Source organism: Schistocerca americana, chromosome 2 (assembly GCF_021461395.2).
Source record: "Schistocerca americana isolate TAMUIC-IGC-003095 chromosome 2, iqSchAmer2.1, whole genome shotgun sequence".
Classification (NCBI taxonomy): Eukaryota; Metazoa; Arthropoda; class Insecta; order Orthoptera; family Acrididae; genus Schistocerca; species Schistocerca americana.
Window position 1 is genome coordinate 579,723,017 of NC_060120.1, and position 20,404 is coordinate 579,743,420.

Sequence of the window (20,404 nt, forward strand, 5' to 3'; positions counted from 1 at the left end):
CGACATGACCTGTTGTTATGGTTACATACGTGTTAGATGCTATCGTGGTGAAAATCTAGCATCTTACATTATCGAGTGGGTTGTTGGACAAATGCCAAGTGTGACCGTTTGCACGCCATAGTACAACATGCAATCGAGAAGGAAAAAGTGAGAGCGATTACAGCAACGCGTAGATTTTTGGACCGAAAGTATTGTCTCTTCTTTATGGAATTCCACACGACATACACTACCGAAAATTGTAGACAATGAAGCACCATTCCGATATTGATCCTACTTTGTGGAACAGATCATCACCTCACGAGTACTAAATGGTTAACCTTGGCTCGATTCTGAACTGATATGCTTCATCAGCATTAGTAAGAGGCATGATCCCCATGACAGGAATACACTCTTGCCGTTATGGCATGGAAGTAAACAGTCTCCGAATGTCACCTTGAGGAATTTCTTCTCAATCACATACGCTGTGTCAATTCATAACACTGCTAGATGAATATTGGTATGGAAGTATACGTCTTTCCATCGCATCGGAAGGGTGATACATGGGAGGCCAGTCAGTAATCCATAGATTCATCAAGGTACTTGAGATGCGAACTGCAATGTAGGGTCTTGCATTGTTCCAATGGAATATGCCATTAGGCGCCCTGGTCGTGAAGGATATGACAACAGAATCCACCATTTCTGCCAGATACTGGCGAGCACTCAACCTCCATTCTACAACTACCAAACCAGTACCCATATCATGGTTCCAAGAGCTGAATACGTGTGAGTCTCAAGATTCGTTGTTTCCGCCAGGTCGTCTGTGGAGACGTTGGCATCGTTCTGCCCGCTACAAACAGAGACGAGAGTCATCACTGAACACCACAGAATGCCACTTGACGTCCCAAGTGACTCTGGCTCTGCAGTATGCGGTATGGTGTCAGCGGTTAACGAGCCATTGAAACATGAGATCTGAACCCAGCTTCCAGCAATGAGTTTCGTGGTGGCCCTCTGCCTGTAACCTCTGCCAGAACATCAGCTGCTGTCTGTCATGCCTCAATTCGTCAGAGCCAGTCGAACAATCCTTCGACCTTCTCGTAGTGCAGTCCTTCTGCAAGGATCTATGACTTTTCTCCTTGCCCCACTATTCTGAACCTGTATCGTCACCACTCGTTCTGGAGACATTCCACTACAGTCTGTGTGATCTGTGGGAATCATTCAAGCTTCCTCAAAGCACGAAAGAGCTATTAGTTGCAAGTATGCGTACTGTCGGCATGCTAGATTGACCAGGAACGTTGAACAAATAGCCATGGTGTACTCACACCATTCATCATATATAGGAATGATTTTCTTTCTGTACTGAAAATAATCTCGTATGGGTATGAAATTTTAATCAAGGTATCCAACTTACATGGAAATACTGGAGTGTTAGTTTGGTAGTGTTCAGTCACGTTTTTGATGGTGTAACACTTTCCATTTCCAGCCATGTACTTCAGCAAAATAAATCCTGCCCATCTGTGGCGATAAAATAGCAACACAGCTTCGAAGAAGGACGGGCACCATTGCTCTCCTGACCTGCACTTCTGCGTGACGTTTGGCCCATTGAACATATCTGCAATATGGTGGCTAAGTGCCACACAACATATCGTCGCAGACCTAAAGAAACAACTGTAGGTGCTTTGTGGATCATACAGAAACAGCGCCGAAGGAAATTCCCCGTGAATACATCCAGATCCTTTTTGATACCATACCTAAGCGTTCACAAGTGGCGACGCTAACCCGAGGCGGATTCACATCAAACTGAATTGCTAGTCAGGAATAAAATACAGTTGCGTATCTGATCTTCTGCGTATCTAATGTATGGCATAAATTTTGTATAAGTCATATATATCCTTCCTGGCATGTCAGTTTTCGTAATTGTTAGTTCACGAGTTTTCGAATTTTATATGAGCCTTAGAAATGAAATTTTCTGATTTTATTATATGAACATCAGATTTTAAATCAATCACTGCCTTCCTGGTAGCTATGATGTGAATGTCTCGTCTTTTCTCAGGAAATTATGTTTGTACACTGTGAAAATTTATGTGCATTTTGTTTGTAGGTAGTGAATGTTTAGGTGTATGTTTTAATGTTTCAGCTCCGCCTTACCTGAAGATATGTCACCGCAGTGATCCAGTCTTGAATACATGCATCAAGGACTCCATAAACACCCTCATACGGAATATAAAAACAGGTAACGAATATTATCCATATTTTGAACATTACTTTTTATGTCTCTGTAAGTTCATTTTTGCACAGAATGGTTGCGGGACCTCGACTATTCAATGTAAAGTGTCAAATCAAAAACACCTTCAGCCATCTGTATTTCCAGTTTTATTTTATTTTTGCTCCTATTTCCGGCATTGCACTGCGCTATCTTGAGGCCCTCCGACCGACGTTTAGGAAGAATCCCACCTCTAGTACAATCGAAACAGAGACCGGCATACGCGAATCCATTCGTTCATCAACTGCAGACTGTTAGACAAACATTCAAACCAGAGCGATCAACGATTTTTTTGACCTGTTTGAGCGTACGCTGCTCCCTAGTTCCATTGTACTAGAGATGGGATTCTTCCTATACGTCGTTCAGAGGGCCTCAAGATGGCGTAGTGTAATACGGAAACTTATAGCAAAACTAAAATAAAACTGGAAATATGCAAGGCTGAAGGCGTTTCTGATTTGAAATTTTTGCTCTTTATGAAATGCTGAACACAGTAATGACAACGAACATCTCACTACTGTCTCTTCCACGCTGTGCATTTTTCGACAGCTAGATGTTATCCTGGTTGTGTGTGTGCTTTCAACTACTCGTTCACATGCCACTATTAACAGAACTGTTGCGACTGTAAGTCTACAAGGTTCTGTGCGTTGTGATGGAGAAAGGAACAGCCAGTTCTCAAATATTCTTGAAGACTGAGAATCATTTTAACACTGTCACTCCTATGCCATTCTGGCATTTCTAAAACAAAACTGCGCCTGTGAGAGGTAAATCAGAGATCGCTCTCTTGTCTGTGAGTTATAACAAAAAAATTCTCCCACACACCAGCTACCTCTTCCACTAATGGACACTAAGTGAACGCGGAATTCACAACGAAAAACCAGTCAGGTTGAAGCCATGTGGACCATGACAAGTAAGTCTTTGTCACTACCTGCTGAGTGCCAAGGTGAACATCTTTCGGCAATTAAACTTGTCGTCGTCATCTTTTCGCGGCCATGTTGAAATGTCACGCCGTCTTACATAGCTATGATGGATCTTACACTCTACTGCAGACGGCACGTTCTTATGAAAGTTGGTGACAGATTAAAACTGGTCCCTTTCTAATTTCTGGTGTCACCAGTCAGCAACTCGTCCTTCTTGGCAATGCACAGCTAATGATGGAGTTAGGATTTCATAATTGCTCATAGATTAAAACCGTGTGATGACAAGTACTAACTGCAAGGTAGTAATGTAGATGTAGATGTACTCGGCTGCAAAATCCCAGTCCAACGCATAGTTTTCATCTGGCATGTCGTTACAAATATAAATTGGGATTTTGTAGAAAATTATATTGAACACAAAGCTGTATGATTATCTTTTATTATGGATAATTTCGATCTTCATCCACCATCTTCATGATATCTATCCATCGGACTAATCTATACGTTATATTAAAACAGAAAGTTATATGATACGCAGTTAATGTGTGGTTTTTTAACTCAGTGTGCATTCCTTTCTGTATTACAATTTTTGAAATGCATTGTTATCCATGGGGCTTTTGTTGTAGTGCCATCATACGTTTTCTTTATCCTGCCGCACATACGCTGCTGCACCACTTTGAATTCTTGTCACAATCCGACTGAATACTAGTGCAACTGGTTTCGGATGGACTTCACTATTGATAACTGCATCATCTGTGAAATTTGTGAGGTTACTGCTAATATTCCAGAATGAAATTTTCACTCCGCAGTTGAATGTGCGTTTGGAAGTTAGGAAATGAGACACAAATGGAAGGTCAGTTGGTAGAGCACTTCTTGGCGAAAGCCAAACGTCCCGGGTTCGAGTCCCAGTCCGGCACACAGTTTTAATCTCCTAGGAAGTTTCGCTATTAATATCGTCTGCCAAGTTAATAACGTACAACGTGAACAGCAAGGGCCCCATTATACGTTCCTGAAGAAGACCTGGTGTTACTTTTACATCTGTCGATGACTCTCCACCGAAGGAAACTTGCTTTCTGCCTATCAAGAAATTCTCAAAACATTCACAAATCTCTCTTGATACCTCATCTTATCTGCCTTTCGATAATAAGCGTAGTTGTGGTTCTGAGTCAAACGCTTTTCGGGAATTAATATATGCCGCATCTGACTGACTCCCTTGGAATATAGTTTCCAGAATATTGTGTGAGGAAAGTTCGAGATGGGTTACACATAATCAATGTTGCAGGAATCCACGTTTGGTCCCATTTAGGAGATCATTTTCTTCGAGGTACCTCGTTACGTTTGAGCTCACAATATATCCTAAGATTCTACAACACATAGATGTTAAGGGTATTTGACAGTAGCTTAACTGATCACTCCGCTACCCTTCTTGTGGTCAAGTGCGATCTGTGGTATCTTCCAGCCAGTGAGGAACTAACTCAGCCTCTAACTCTGTATAGGGTCTGACAGTGATTCCATCTGGCCCAGGAGCTTCATTCTACTACTCCTTGCCGAGATTCCTGGAGAACGTTTCGACTATTTCCAGCTCAAATGGTTCACATGACTCTAAGCACTATGAGACTTAACTTCTGAGGTCATCAGTCCCGCCCGCATCTCGTGGTCGTGCGGTAGCGTTCTCGCTTCCCACGCACGGGTTCCCGGGTTCGATTCCCGGCGGGGTCAGGGATTTTCTCTGCCTCGTGATGGCTGGGTGTTGTGTGCTGTCCTTAGGTTAGTTAGGTTTAAGTAGTTCTAAGTTCTAGGGGACTGATGACCATAGATGTTAAGTCCCATAGTGCTCAGAGCCATTTTTTTCATCAGTCCCCTTGAATTAGAACTAGTTAAACCTAACTAACCTAAGGACATCACACATCCATCCCCGAGACAGGATCCGAACCTGCGACCGTAACAGCAGCCCGGTTCCGGACTGAAGCACCTAGAACCACTCGGGCACATTGGCCGGCTTCTACTTTAAAGATTTAAGCTGTTTCTCAACACCGCTGACACAAATATCTGTATCACGCATCTTTCTTGTGGTGCGAGAATGAAATTTTGGCAATAGCCCTGTATTTTTCTCTGTACAGAAAAATTTGAAAATGAAGTTATGCATTTCTGCTCCTCAATTTCAGTTCCTGTCTCGTCCATAGCCTCTCGACACTAACTTTGGTACCGCTACAGCTTTCGCATATTAGTAGAAATTCATTGACGTTTGTGAGAGATTCTTTATAACATTCCGCTACAGTAGTCGTTGAATACTTCTGGCGCTGCCCTCTACACAGTTTTTCATTCAGCTTATCTACAGTCCTATGCTTTGTATTACACCTATAATGTTGTAGTCCTGTATGTTAGAAGTTTCTTTACAGTGACTGTATATCATGGAGGATCCCTGAAATCATGAAATCTTCTATTAGGAACGTATCTATCCAGTGCATCGTCAACTATTCTACTAAAACTGAGCCAACCTTCCTCTAGAAGCTGTTCTTCGGTGCTAAACGTTTCGAGTTCCTTATTGAAACCGGACACTAGAGCCTCTGTATCTAGTTTGCTGAACATACAAATCCTTTTTACTTTTGCAGTCACTATTGTTACAGCTTCCTCATGTCACTGATACCAGTTTTGCTGTGGACATCCTCAAACAGGTCGGGTCTGTTTGTTGCTATTAGAATAACATACGCCCATTAAGAGTGGGTTTCCAAACAACCTGTTCTATGAAGTTATCAGTAATGTTTCACAGGACCTCTTGTCAGGTCCACCACATACAAAACTGTATTTTCCCAATTGACTGTCAGATGATTGAAGTCCCCTTTTATGATGACAGCATGACTGTGGAACTTAGGGACAAGCGGAAATAGGTTGAAACCTTCCCTTAGAAAAATTAATGAATTACTGTGCTGATAAACCTCTTGCATTATTTGATTTTCAAACAGCTGAGCAGAACTGAACGTACTCAGACATTTCTCTCTTTACTTATTCTGATCAACAGTAAACTGACACACAATATTTTTAGCGCAACGCAATCTGACTTTCAATAATCCATACAAAAGAATGGCCGTGACTAACAATAATCTATACCTTTCATGAATCACTTACCTCGCCAATACTGCCAGCTAAATGAAAGATTCTAACTACTGAAGGCACTAACTACTGATAGGCATACTTAGCAAATGAAAGATTTTAATAGAGAACAGACAATGTATTTACCTTAATAGTGTTCGAAATCATAATATATATCAGTTCATGACATCCATTCTTACAAATTTGCTCCTTCTGATGGACACACGTCCAGATCATCCGCTCTCAAAACCCTGCCATCTCTCTCCCCACATCCACCACTGCTGGCGGCTCACCTCCAACTGCACAACGCTACACGCTGTCCATATCCAACTGCCCACCACTACAATAGCGAATATTGCAACAATGCCAACCAGCCACAGACTGCACACAGCACAGCCAGTGATTTTCATACAGAACGCTATGTGGCGTTACCAACATAAAAACCTAAACAGCCTACTTACAAGGTTATCCCTAAAGTTTTCTCTTACATCTGGAGGTGAGTGGTCGTCGATGAAAGGACCTGATAATAAGCTTATGCCCACTTTTGATACTGAGTCTTACCAGACAACTTCGCACGCAGCTTCAATTTTCTTCTTGGTGGATTCAAGTTCATTGTCTATTACGGCGAATACACCAACTCCATTTACTACTACCCTATCCTTTAGATATGCACGTAGTTTTTCCCAAAATTCACACGTCTCAATTCCAACACACACTACATGTAAAAACGTACATTGGTAGTTGGACGCAGACTACAAGTGTCGCGTGAAGGTAGACAACGCCATGCAGTTAGACGGCCACTCGCGCAGAGAGACCGATTCGCTTCTTTTGGGTTTTAACGGTAGATACGAATAAGGTGATTGCGATGCTTCTGCATACACAGCTGAGCTTCATACTGGAAGGAAATCGTTCACAATAGTGCGCAGCGCGTCAGTCTAGGCGGTTAAAAACAGTGAACGTCAACTTCAGATATAGTAAGTTTACACAGTCGTACCTTTCCTTCGGCGCACTTCCAACGTGACGACACACAATTTGCTCCCTGTGATTGATTCTTCCTATCAGTATCGATTTTTCCTTGCCTGCCTGTTGCTCCCGCATGTTGCCGATTAGGAGAGTCCTGGATAAATTCTCCCCGCAACTGAGTCGTCATAATTCACAACCGGTTGACGTTTCTAAGCTAGTTACTCTGCTTGTGTTTAGGCTCGCCGTCGCTGGGGGTGCCGGAGACGGACCCTCTACACGTGGACTTCGTAGAGGTGGACGAGGGCAGCGGCAACGTGTCTCTGCGTATGTCGCTCTCCGACGTCAACATTGCAGGGCTCAGCGACACCAATGTCGTCTCCGTCAAGTGAGTACACCGCCGCAATCGTATGCTTCTCTTGTTTCCAACTTCTCTTCAGTTTCCCCGGACTAATGGTGTCGAATTAGCACCATACCAATGACAGTGCATTCTTTTGGGGTACCAAACCTAAATTTCTGTCTAGTTTAAGGTTTACTTGATAGGGAGGACGCAGCGTGTTATCTTAGATGCAGTCATCGACAGATGTGAAAGTACCTTCAACCGCATCCCACAGAATTGTGGGGACTCTTGCTGTTCATGTTAAAGTAACAATTTATATCACTGTGTGACAACCGTAACGAATTTATCTGACATCAATGATTTTATATCGCCTAGTATGATGTCGTAAATGTTTTTGAACTAGATTATGAAGATCCGCGGGCCGAAACCGATTGTTAATTAAAGAAATTTTATCAGCATCTCTTGACGGTAGTTGGCTGGTAATACTAAGCTAAGACAAACCTCAGTTTTTTTGCAGATGACTCGGTTATCCGCAATGAAGTAGATTCTAAAAAAAAGCTACACAAATATTCAATCAGATCTTCAGAAGGTTTTGGATTCACTCGGACAGCAGCGCACATTAGCACACCGCTACCGCGACCCGGGTAGGCGTGCCGGCCCAGTATCGAATCCGCCCCGTGGATAAACCACGAGGGTCTGTACGGTTTTTAGGCGGTTTCCCACATCCCACCAGGTCAATACAGGGATGGTAGCCGCGTCCCGCCTGACTCACACGATTCACAAAGTTTTTTAAAACTTTGATATGGATAACACTAAACGCAAACAGACGGGATAGAGAATTTCTGTCCAGAGGGGTGGGGACAGAAGGACATCGGGCTACCTATACCACTAACGCCACCAAATCCATATTAACATGCCGACCCCGCGAAGATACGGGATAAGGACCAGGAAAAAATCTCGCTGTTTAGACTGACTTTAGTAATCTCATGGGGTAGTTTTCGACGGCAAAAACTAAAATTATTTGAAACTTATTTACTTCTACGTTTCTCTGAACTGTTGTTAAAGAATCAGTAAAAGAAAAGCTTCTGTTTATGAAAAATTAAACATTTATTAAAACAGAAAACATGGTTTTACCAACAACTAAGGCTCTTTCATTAACATTGACCTCTTAAACAGAGTTTTTGGAATCAGCTTAGAAAACAAACAAAATCTTCTTCAACGATGTTCAGAAATATGTTTTGAGATCAAATAACGATAAATGAAGTAAAATATAGAGAAAAAATTAGCAGTGACTTTCAATAAAAAAAACAATAGGTACATGAACGAATCAACTAAGCACTTATTTTCATTCATCACAGCCAAGACGTACCATTTGGTCAATGGAATGCATTTTACACACGTGTTTTTGACACTAAGAGCATGTTTTGGTAGCGTTTGTGTCTTTAAGGCATGGACATATGTAGCATCACGCCGCCTATGACTTTTTTTGGCTGACTAGGTCCTGCTTTGGACTTGCACTACAGATTCGTTGACTCTGCTATCATTTTCAAACTTTTTGCAGTCTACACGATCATAGAAAAAGTTCTGCAATTGATTTGACCGTCTTTGATATTTGCTTTGATTAATACCACGTCAAGTTATCTTATAAAAATACAATGTATTATTTCGTTATTCTAATTTATAACTGTTTTTCCATAAAAATAGGTGAACTGTCTTACTATTTTTTTTGTTTTCTTCGGAAACATTTTTGTTTCATCAACACCAAGCTCGGTTGCATTTTGAAAGGAATCTGGTTTATCCAGTGAGTCAGCAGTCTTCACTAGCCAACAGTAACTCTAAAATCTGATCATCGTTCAAACGCCGCTCCATTCTGTCTAAAACAACGAAAAACAATTTGTGATGACAGATAATAATAGTGACGTTCATAGTTTCGTGAGGTGGATTTCCACACAATCTGATAAGTACCGACGGAAATATTGGTCACTGGGTAACATGTGCCTGCACAATGCAAGAGCACAGCCGGTACTAAGATAAAAGCGGATTGGAAACATTGCAATCGGAACGGAACTGTAAACAAAGAATAGCACTTGTAATAAATTACGCCACGAATGCAGTTATGGCTTAAATGGTGCAAATATTGGCAACTTTCATTAAACGTTCATAAATGAAAAATTTTGCACTTCATAACGAGCAAGAATTTAGAATCATACCACTACTACACTGTCTAGTCACTTTTCAAAAGCCTGAATAACTACTGCTGCGAGATGTGCAAGAAGACAGTCAATGAGGTTTTGGAAGGTAATGACAGGGTTGGGGAGCCATGATGATTGAAGTATCGTGGCCAGCTGCGTTAGAATTCTCGGTTGAAGATCCATGTCGAGAACAGCCTGATCGAAATGGTGTCACAGATTCTTGATTGGTTTTAAATCCGGGGAGTTTGGTGGCGAGTGGAGGACGGTAAACTCATCAAGGTGCTCTACGAACCAAGCACGTACACTGCGAACTGTGCGTCACGTTTCATAGTCCTGCTGGTAGATGGCGAGAAAAAACAAACTGCATGTAGGGGTTCACGTGGTTCCCAAGGATAGATGCATACTTGTGCTGATCCGTTGGGCCATCCAGAATGACAATAGTATCCAGTGAATGCCACAAAAATACTCCCCAAACCCTAACAAGGCGCCTGCTGTGGAGGTCCACATGCAGCAACGTTCGCTCAACGGCCGTTGAGGAGATGCTGTTGGCAGCCCCTTGGTTCATCTGGACGGTCAGTTGATCAAAAGCTGTAAGTCTTCTCGCCCGTACACATTTCGCAGCCGTCGTTCACCCTTGTCATCAATGGACGGTGGTGCATTACAGATGCATCGGCGCCGTTTTGATAGCACCATTTTCCCATTAAAGGTTTATTTTAACCACGGCGGCACACGAACAGTTTGCAAACTTAGCCGTTTCGTAAACTTCCACCCTTGGCTTGAAAACAAATTATTATGTCTTTGTGGAATCGCTCCATTTCCGTGATACGACAACGACTGCACTGTTTTCAGCGTCGCTCCAGCTCGCTTTATATGCCCTCCACTGCTAGTGCTGGCACCTGCTGTCTGTGATTATTGGACGTTGATGTCGAACGTAGGCTGTGCTTACATAATGTGTCTGGACCGTGAATTACAATTGGAGCCACCCAACTGATATAAATAACTAGGTGTAAAAATTTTTAATGATATGAAGTAGAATGATTATATAGGCTAAGTTGCAGGTAAAACCTGCGACAGACTTCGTTTCATTGGTTGTGTACTGGAAAAATGCAGCTTACAAAGGAAGTTTGTTTACAAAACACTCCCGCGATCTTCCTCCTTTCCCTTTTTTGCATTTCCCGTTTCTCTTAGTGGTCTGCACCTTTATATGTAGGCTGTGACAGTGTTTGTGGCATTTGGTGGCCGGATTCTCTTCCTGACGCCAGCAATGCCTGCGCCATTTCATCACGGGAATGAATCTGTATGCTCCACCTGTCGGTATCTGGTCTACACCCACATGGTCAAGGGTTATAACGTTCTCTAAGTGTTTGCGTACTGTGTATCTGAGGCTGGACGGTGGGCACCAGTCCAGTATTTGCCTAGATAACACAGGACACTGCCTTAAACCACTTCCAGGCTGACCGCATGACCAGCACTCGTCGTTAGTCCATGAAGCGGGGGCGTTAGCACTCGTGGCTATCAGGGGTTTCCATCCTAGGTTTTGCTTAAGTGTGTAATACTCATATCGAACAAGAGTAAGAGAAGATATTGAACGTATACAAAGAATGGCAGCACGAATGTTGAGACCTGTTTGACTTGCGGAAAAGTTTAAAAGTCTGAAATGGCTGACGCTTGAAGAAAGACGTCAACTCTTCAGCAACAGCCTGCCTGCAAAAACTCAAGAACCACTGAGTATGGCGTGAGGAATCTGGGAATGTACTGCAGACCTTAACATATCGCTCCCGATGCGATCCCGAAGATAAAATTACATAATAGAGCGTACGAAAACATTCAGGAAATCGTTTCCCTGGGCTGCATATACGGATGGAACGAAAAAATAAATAATGCGCATTAGAATGGAAGTACGCCTCGCACACTAAAAAATTTCCAGCGAATGTACAGGTTGTCGAAATGGTGCGACGAAGTTCGAGGGGCTGTAGAGGGTATCTTGAGGAATAAGACGAGGACAGGAACCCGTGAGCGTAAACATCATTTAACGGCGCTACAGAACATAGGAGTGATAAGTGTCTGCAACCGCCGCTAAGTCAACTCTTCGGCAGCAAACGTGACTCTGTACGCTGGCAGACCGTAGGCGGTACGTCTCGCATCGTTGTTTGTTATTCACTGATCGCGACTGATTGCCACAATCACCACTGGAAAACATGGAGCTAGCTTCTGATTAGACAGGCCTTGTCTCCTATTAATACGGATTTTATGTTGGATGACGAATTCAGGCACGGGTCCCCATCTGAAATTTATTTTTCTCCTGTATCGAAAAACAGTGGCGATTTCAGGGGCTTTCAGGAGAAAAATAACCTGCGGACAGAAACCCGTGTCCTATACCATCATACACCAAGGCAACAGCGCATAGCAAACATACGAGACAAGATCTTTCTACACAGCAGTTAGCGCCATCTTCCCCACTGCGATCGTGGCAATCAGTCACTATCACAAATAACAGTGAAAACGTTCCGCCTAGGATCCGTCAGCGTACTGTCACGTCTGCTGCCGAAGGGGTGTCCTTTTGGCAGGCTTCGGTGACTATGACTTCGACGCTCTGGAGCCTCGTTGGTTCTGGACACGGGATCCTATCTTCCATTTGTATTCAACACACCGTTTACAGTCCCTTGAAGTTCGTCACATCGTTTCTGGGATGCCCTGTATACACTATTATTATATAATGGGTTGCAAACAGACTAGGGCTCTAGTGATCAGGCAACGTGAGGTCATGATGTCTCACTGTACACTACAGCGGACAGCAGATGAATGGGGCAGTCCACAATTCTATTCATGCAGGCGGTTAGTAGTGAGCCGTGCGTGGCTCGTGTTCATGTCGTATCTCATTTGACATCGTGTTTTTACTGTACTACCACCTCGTTGTGTTAATTTCAATTACTGGTGTCACAGAGATGCCATCTTTCCTGCCTGTGAGCGGCAGCAGCGGCGCTTATCTACATCTACATCTACATATACATCTACATACATACTCCGCAAGCCACCTGACGGTCTGTGGCAGAGGGTACTTTGAGTACCTCTATCGGTTCTCCCTTCTATTCTAGTATCGTATTGTTCGTGGAAAGAAAGATTGTCGGTATGCCTCTGTGTGGGCTCTAATCTCTCTGATTTTATCCTCATGGTCTCTTCGCGAGATGTACGTAGGAGGGAGCAATATACTGCTTGACTCTTCGGTGAAGGTATGTTTTCGAAACTTCAACAAAAGCCCGTACCGAGCTACTGAGCGTCTCTGCTTCAGAGTCTTCCACTGCAGTTTATCTATCATCTCCGTAACGCTTTCGTGATTACTAAACGATCCTGTAACGAAGAGCGCTGCTCTCCGTTGGATCTTCTCTATCTCTTCTATCGACCTTATCTGGTATGGATCCCACACTGCTGAGCAGTATTCAAGCAGTGGGCGAACAAGCGTACTGTAACCTACTTCCTTTGTTTTCGGATTGCATTTCCTTATTATTCTTCCAATGAATCTCAGTCTGGCATCTGCTTTACCAACGATCAACTTTATACGATCATTCCATTTTAAGTCACTCCTAATGCCTACTCCCAGATAATTTGTAGAATTAACTGCTTCCACTTGCTGACCTGCTATTTTGTAGCTAAATAATATGGGATCTATCTTTCTATGTATTCGCAGCACATTACACTTGTCTACATTGAGATTCAATAGCCATTCCCTGCACCATGCGTCAATTCGTTGCAGATCCTCCTGCATTTCAGTACAATTTTCCATTGTTACAACCACGGTGGCTCTTTTCCATCTCTTTCGATGTTGCTTAGCACATACTCATCTAATGCATATTGTACGATGGTTTTGAACTTTTTCCACTGATCCTCAACGCAATCTGTACTTGAGACAAAACTTTTGTGTTGAGCCGTCAAGTACTCTGAAATCTGTTATTTGTCACTTTTGCTAAACAGAAAAATCTTCCTAACTTTTTAAATATTTCTATTTACAGCTGATATAATCGATGCAGTAACCGCTTTATGATCGCTGATTCCCTGTTCTGAGTATTATCTTTGCTGACTGCTATTACTTGCTGGTTGTCGTGTGTTCGGAGTTATTTCGGATCTGCCAGTGAGTTGGGAGGCACTAGCAGTGAAGTGCGGACCTGGCAGTGTTTGACTTAGGATGGGGCAGAAGTTCAGTTGGGGTGCAGCTGCAGTGAGGTCCGGACAGCCATGACTCGCCCGACAGTTGCCGATACATACTATTTAAGTGCAGACAACCTTGGTTGGTCGTCGTTCGGTCGTCTTGTCGGACGATGTGTATGTTGGCTGGTGATCGCTTATGGGTTGCCTGCGTGTGCCGACTCGTGATTCGTCCTTGTTATAGCACAGTCGCTGCCATTAGTATTGTCTAGTTCTTCGTGCATATGTTCGTGAAACTGTGTGTAGCTTGTGATGTCGACTGCTCAGTTATTTTAGTGCTGTCTCCGTGCTGATGTGTGGCGTGAAGCAGCGGGAAAATCTCTGCGAGGCGTGGTTTGGCCGGGCCCTCTGGCGGTCTCTACGCAGTGTCGGAGTGTGTGGGGCTGTTCCCATTGCTACGAGGTCCGTGGTTCACTGACCCTGGGCCCGAAAGTTGAGTTTGGATTTAATTTACCAGCAAGTCAATACTGTTCACATGGTGCCATTTGGTTCTCGTGGTTGGCTGTTGGAACAATCCCGTGAGCAACAACGTGTGTGTTCGAGTTGGCGAAGGTTCAGCCACCGTCCGGTGGAATCTAACTGTGTTTGGTTATTTGCAATTCAATTGCACCAGCGGAATTTTCTGCCTTGTGGCCGTTAACGTTCCGGTTACCTGCCCTGGCCGTTGACGTAAATTAGGGCAGTGTCCCTTCCTCACCGTGTTGTCGCTGTCCAGCACGGTGTGTAGTTCGACAGCTTTATGTATGCTTGGTTGTGGGCGTCCATGCCTTTTACATTTGCATTGAACTCCCAGTTGTGTCCTGCTCGAGTGGAACCCAAGTTACCTTGTTGGTGGGTCCGTTGACTGCCTGTCGGTTGGACTGTCGTCGGATCGAGAATGGTTGGGCCGGCTGCCTGTCTTACCTAAGTGAACGTTAGTATTTCATGTGCTGGCCGACCCCCGAAACTTCTGAGGGCCGTTAGCTGCAATGCCTTTTCTTATTTTCTGTTGTCTGTATTTGTATGTCTTATAGCCGATGGTTTTGAATTAAAGTTGAGTTGTTTTTAGTGGTGTTTTAGTCATGGGCCTTCAGCTACTTTAAAATTAAAGTTCCTTGCTTTTCAAGCATTAGATTTTTTGGGCCTCCAGTCTTATTAAAATATCTTTTTAAAGATAAAGCCTTGGGCCTTCTGCCTACTAAAAATTGTTTTAGTTGTGCTTTGAGTCATGGGTCTTCAGCCGTTTTAAAATTAAAAGTTTCTTGCTTGTCAGGTGTTAGATTGTTTGGGTCCATCAGCCTAATTTAAGATAAGGCTTTGTTGTATAAATTTATTTTACCTTGAGTTTTAAGTCATGGGGCCTTCAGCCATTTTTAAATTAAGGATCTTTGCCTTTTGAGCATCAGACTGTTTGGGGCCTTCAGCCTAATTGAAGATAAGGCCTTCCGCCTTGTGTTTTTTTTATTTAATTTTACCTTGACTCTTAAACGATCGGCCTTCAGCGGTTTTTAAATTAAGGTTGTTGCTTTTCAAGTGTTCAAGTGTTCAACCAAATTATAGAACTTACTTAACGTGAGGCATTCTGCTTTCTAAATATTCTTTTTGGCATCTGAATTTTGAGTTAATGGCTTTTAGCCGTCTTTTTTAACTAAAGCGGTTGTGCCCTTAGGGCATAAGACAGTGTGGCGTATTCAGCCGATAACTAAGTTCAAGAATTTATACTGTAATGTTTGGTCAAAGAAATAAAGTTATATGTGTTCGAGTGTAACTGACAGACACTCATTTTGGCCCCTTTCCACAATTCCAACTACCTGTCCTGTTCTGCTGGTTTAGCTGGGCGTATCAAGTAGTTATTGATAGACTGTGCTATGCGCTAACAGCAAATACTGCAATGAGTCTAGTAATATCCACTACGAACGGAGATAAGGCTTGATCACTATTAGCTCAAAATCCTTTCGTGCATGAAACAAAAGGGAAAAACCTTCTTAAACCAGTTACAGAAATATAAATATGTAAAGCATATTCATTATTCCAATAGCAAGAATTTAATCTTGCCGCAAGACCAGCTGTATCTGTTGTCCCCTGTGACAAGCAGTTTCAGTCAACACCCTACGACAACACCTAATTATGGTTCAGGAACTCGCGATAATTACCCCAAAACGGAGAGCAAAGGAAACCGTAAGCGATAAAGAGCAGTATAGCCGTGCAGAAACTGGATCTGCCTACTACACCAGATGCCTTCAGCCAGTTACGTTATACGCGGGAGTAGACAAACAGCAACAGTTGGACCCAAACAGTGTAAACCAGAACCTGACCAGCTTGAGCAACCAGTACGAGTGGAAGAACACTGCAGCCTCCAACCTGGCAGGTCGTCTGCGTTCTGCTTAGAAGCCGAAAATTATGGAATCTCATTTGCGTATACTGCATGACAACTTCAGTAACCAAAATTATACTCTTGGGTTTGCCACGTTCTTAATACTTTTTCGCTCTTGTTGTTTTCATGTTAAAGAGAATATAGAATAAAAATCCGCTTCAGTTGCCAGTAATTCTCTTAATTTATTCCACGACCGGTTCGGAAGCTTAAAGCTTCTTCAGGTGCCACCAAATAATTATAGGAACGTAAATATGTGTCGGTCTGGCCAGACATAGGGGACCACACCCACGTCAAAACAACGCATAGGAGTGTAGGACTAGCAACTATAGCGCCCGCCTGGATATAAGTGATTGATAATGCCATCGTGATTTTGTAGTCGTCTTATCATAACACTTATTTTTACTTCCAATTTAGATTTAGGACAGACCAGTGTCCTATTTGAGGAATGTTAGATTGAGTGAGATGATTTTTTTTTTTCATGGGCTTTCAGAAAAGTGGAATAACGCCAGCGAACCTGTTGATATCTTTGATCCTATAGCATATATTTGATCCTATAGCACACTACTGTGGAGACAGCTTAGAGAGGCACATTACTATTTAGTCCTAGTTACAAATTGAGTCATTGAACTACTGCAGGCGTGAGTATAAATCAGGTGGGAAACGTAGAATCTATACTGGGTTCGCGAGCACATCGAATTTCTTAAGAGCGATCACATCCTTCCCCTTCCACTTAAGACTGTGGTAATACTGTCATCACCGAAACTGCTAGAGACTAATAAGGCAGCTGAAACATAAGGCATTTATTTATTGATTTTATTGTTCATTATAGCTCAGTTTCTCGAGAACAACACAATGACCATTTCATTTCAAGTTCACAATTGTTTTGTAAGTTTCAGTTTAGTATCATTTTATATTGCGCTAGATCTTAATGTGGATTTACGACAGTGCAAGTACGTTATACAGATTATAACAGTCCCTTTGAAATTTTGTTGACTACCTACACAATATTCAATATGGACTTTTCTATGATACCATTTTCCGTTCCCAGTTGGGTATTGTTCTTTTGTCACAAGAAATGAGTACATATATATCCAGCAGAGTCGAGCAACTTGATTCTCTGCAGTAAAATTTTATTGTTACGCTACTAGTTCTCCTTGAGTGCTCCGGTAAATCCTCCACTTGCCTGTCCGGCAGGATCCTACTGAGCTAATACTGACCCGTATAAAGTGAGCCAATTCCTGTCTGGCAGCACCTATGGAAACTTCCTGCGTGTAACGTAGCGATACGTCGCGCAATGGAAATTAACCGTAACTTCACAAGAGACTTTAGTAAACAAGTCTAGGTGCTATATATAAAAACAGTGACTATTCCTCAGGAGGTCTTCTAAGGTGATGATTGGATCACACTCATTCTTTGTCTCTGATCCACATTCCTGGCTTCAGCAATGTTACTTTACCAGTATTGTACATAGCCTCCTTCAGCTTCAGTACAGTCCTACAATCGCACGCAGAGACGTCATTGATGTTTCTCGCATATTAATATACCACGCAGCTGCTGTTGCCGCTATTGGTCTCGGGGCGATGCTGGTAAAGATGATCGAGCCAGAAGGCTCCTAATTTTGTCCGATGTATGTGTAGGTGAGATCCTATTATTGTGCTGCAATGGGAGTTATTGAACATCTGTCTAGAAGAGTGTGTTCGGTAATAAGAAAACTATGTACATAGAGATTGCCTGACGTTGTTGTGTGTACAGCAGAATGGGTTTAATGATTTTTGGGATGCATTTTGCACAGTTCAGAGTCACCTCAAGAAGCACCACAACGGTAGTAACTGCAGTGGTACAGGCAGGTGGTTCTCCGATGTAGGCCGTGCGGTTAAAGGCGCTGCAGTCTGGAACCGCAAGACCGCTACGGTCGCAGGTTCGAATCCTGCCTCGGGCATGGATGTTTGTGATGTCCTTAGGTTAGTTAGGTTTAACTAGTTCTAAGTTCTAGGGGACTAATGACCTCAGCAGTTGAGTCCAATAGTGCTCAGAGCCATTTGAACCATCTCCGATGTAGCCTGCAGCAGGCGTCATCGCCACACACCAACGATTTGCGTGGCCACAATTGGAACTCTCAACAGGTGCCTGAGGGTCAGCACTAACCTGATGTCTTCTGTAAATGATCTCGTATCTCGTCGTCCCATTGCATAGAGAAATAGCACGTCACTGAATCTTTGAAAGAAACAATGAAATGAAGATAAGAATATGGTTGTGGTTCAGTTCTACTATCAAGAATGTTTGACACTTCGGCATGTCTTGTGATTTCATTAGCAACAAAAGTTTATCTCGTCGTCCCATTGCATAGAGAAATAGCACGTCACTGAATCTTTGAAAGAAACAATGAAATGAAGATAAGAATATGGTTGTGGCTCAGTTCCACTATCAAGAATGTTTGACACTTCGGCATGTCTTGTGATTTCATTACCAACAAAAGTTTATTAATTTTCAGTAGCCCAACAACCTTTTTATACATTAGCTGAACAGTCACTGCAGTGCCCTACTATCTCATTTATTTTATTAAAGGCAAGTGTTAGTCTCTTTCCTTATTTAAGATCCAACAATCATTAGTTAATCAGTCTCATGTCCCATCTCACACTGAAATCCTTTTGTTTTGTTTTCCCACATTCACTTACTTATGTAAAGACAATACCCAAAAAAAAATTGAATAGTATTAAAGCAAATTTGTAAAAGAACCTCCATTGAGCAATGTTCCATTTCAATCCCTCAAGCTGGAATTAAAAAACGAACACTGACAATACCAGGAGCAAACAACTCAGTGTGCGGAGCGCACTTAACCACTTCTGGCTATTAAGAATCAGATCACGTAACTATCAGTTATTCCCTAAAGTTGTAGCGCGTCGGCTACTTTAACGGAGACATTTCCTTAACACTATAAACTAACGATTCCAGAGGACACTTGGCATTAATTTTCCACAAGTTAAATCAGTCTACCAGAAGAACTTATGAGAGCCCTTGATAACAATTTAACCAAAGCTCAGTCAGAAGATGAACAGCTTAAGTTCTCACGCGATCATTTACAGTTAGTTAACCAAAGGAGATGCAATTTATAAAGTTCAGTCTACCAAGACTAACGTATTAACCTAAGAGCTCTCTACTATTTCCGGCAGTCACTAAATTTTGCCAATACACACAGTCCTCAAACAAGAAAAATTCCCTTGTACCATTTAACAGTACGCTGTGGGATCTTACAATAACAGAAAAGACAACCTTGTATCAAAGTACCACGTAGATACTAACCTTACTTAAAATTACTTAACATCAACCCACCCCTTGGACCGGTAGTGCCTTTGTATACTCCACCGTATTTCTCAGGCCTGACTACCAGAACAACAGGTCCTTGTCGACCAATACAGTAGGTTACAGTTCGTGCCTAATTTCCTCCAAACTAAATCAACTTATTTGTTACCGGCGCTGTCCGTATTTCTTCTACTCTTAGGAGATCAGCTTCACTACACAGTTCTACGAGGTTCTAGAACAAGATCACTTCATCAGGTGAAACTGAAAACTGGCCCCTCTTTCTCAATGACCATCAGTTTCCAGATTTCCAGAAACGACATACATCATTCTACACAAGATGGCTACCATGGCGCGCCGTCCTCTTCCTCTGAACCAGCGAAAGTCTGTGCATGTGTCTTCCTTCACATACGCACGCTACACTGCTTCCGCCAGCCTCACCAAATCACCTCCGCTCGCTAACCTTCACGCTCGCGAACTCTACCCTTGCGCGCAGAGCCACTTGCCCTCCTTGCTAGCGAGCGCTCTCGTCTCTCGCTGGCCTGTCACACCTCATCCACACCCCCAAAGAGATCCTATGAAGACAAACCAGTCAATCTATCCCAGCGGTAATCTCGAAGCATCTAACATGGTTTAACACGCACCATAAATCGAACATGTTCACAATACACTTTCACAAACCTGGTAAGATGTCCTGAAACTAACCATAACACAGTGATAATAATGAAACATACTGATTATATAGTATTTTATTATGTACACAGAAAGGTCTAAAACTCGCGACAGCTCATCTTAAATTGTCCTCAAATTGACATTACT

At 42.7% G+C, this 20,404-nt stretch overlaps 1 protein-coding gene across 1 annotated transcript in view; it reads left to right on the forward strand.

The window, feature by feature from the left end:
- The window catches only part of LOC124595839 (protein takeout-like), a 140,670-nt gene that overhangs the window by 71,603 nt on the left and 48,663 nt on the right, over window positions 1-20,404 (forward strand). Inside the window, exons 2-3 of the mRNA XM_047134737.1 lie at window positions 2,114-2,209; window positions 7,444-7,591. Of these exons, the coding sequence (XP_046990693.1) occupies window positions 2,114-2,209; window positions 7,444-7,591 (244 nt within the window). The remainder of the gene's footprint in view (window positions 1-2,113; window positions 2,210-7,443; window positions 7,592-20,404) is intronic.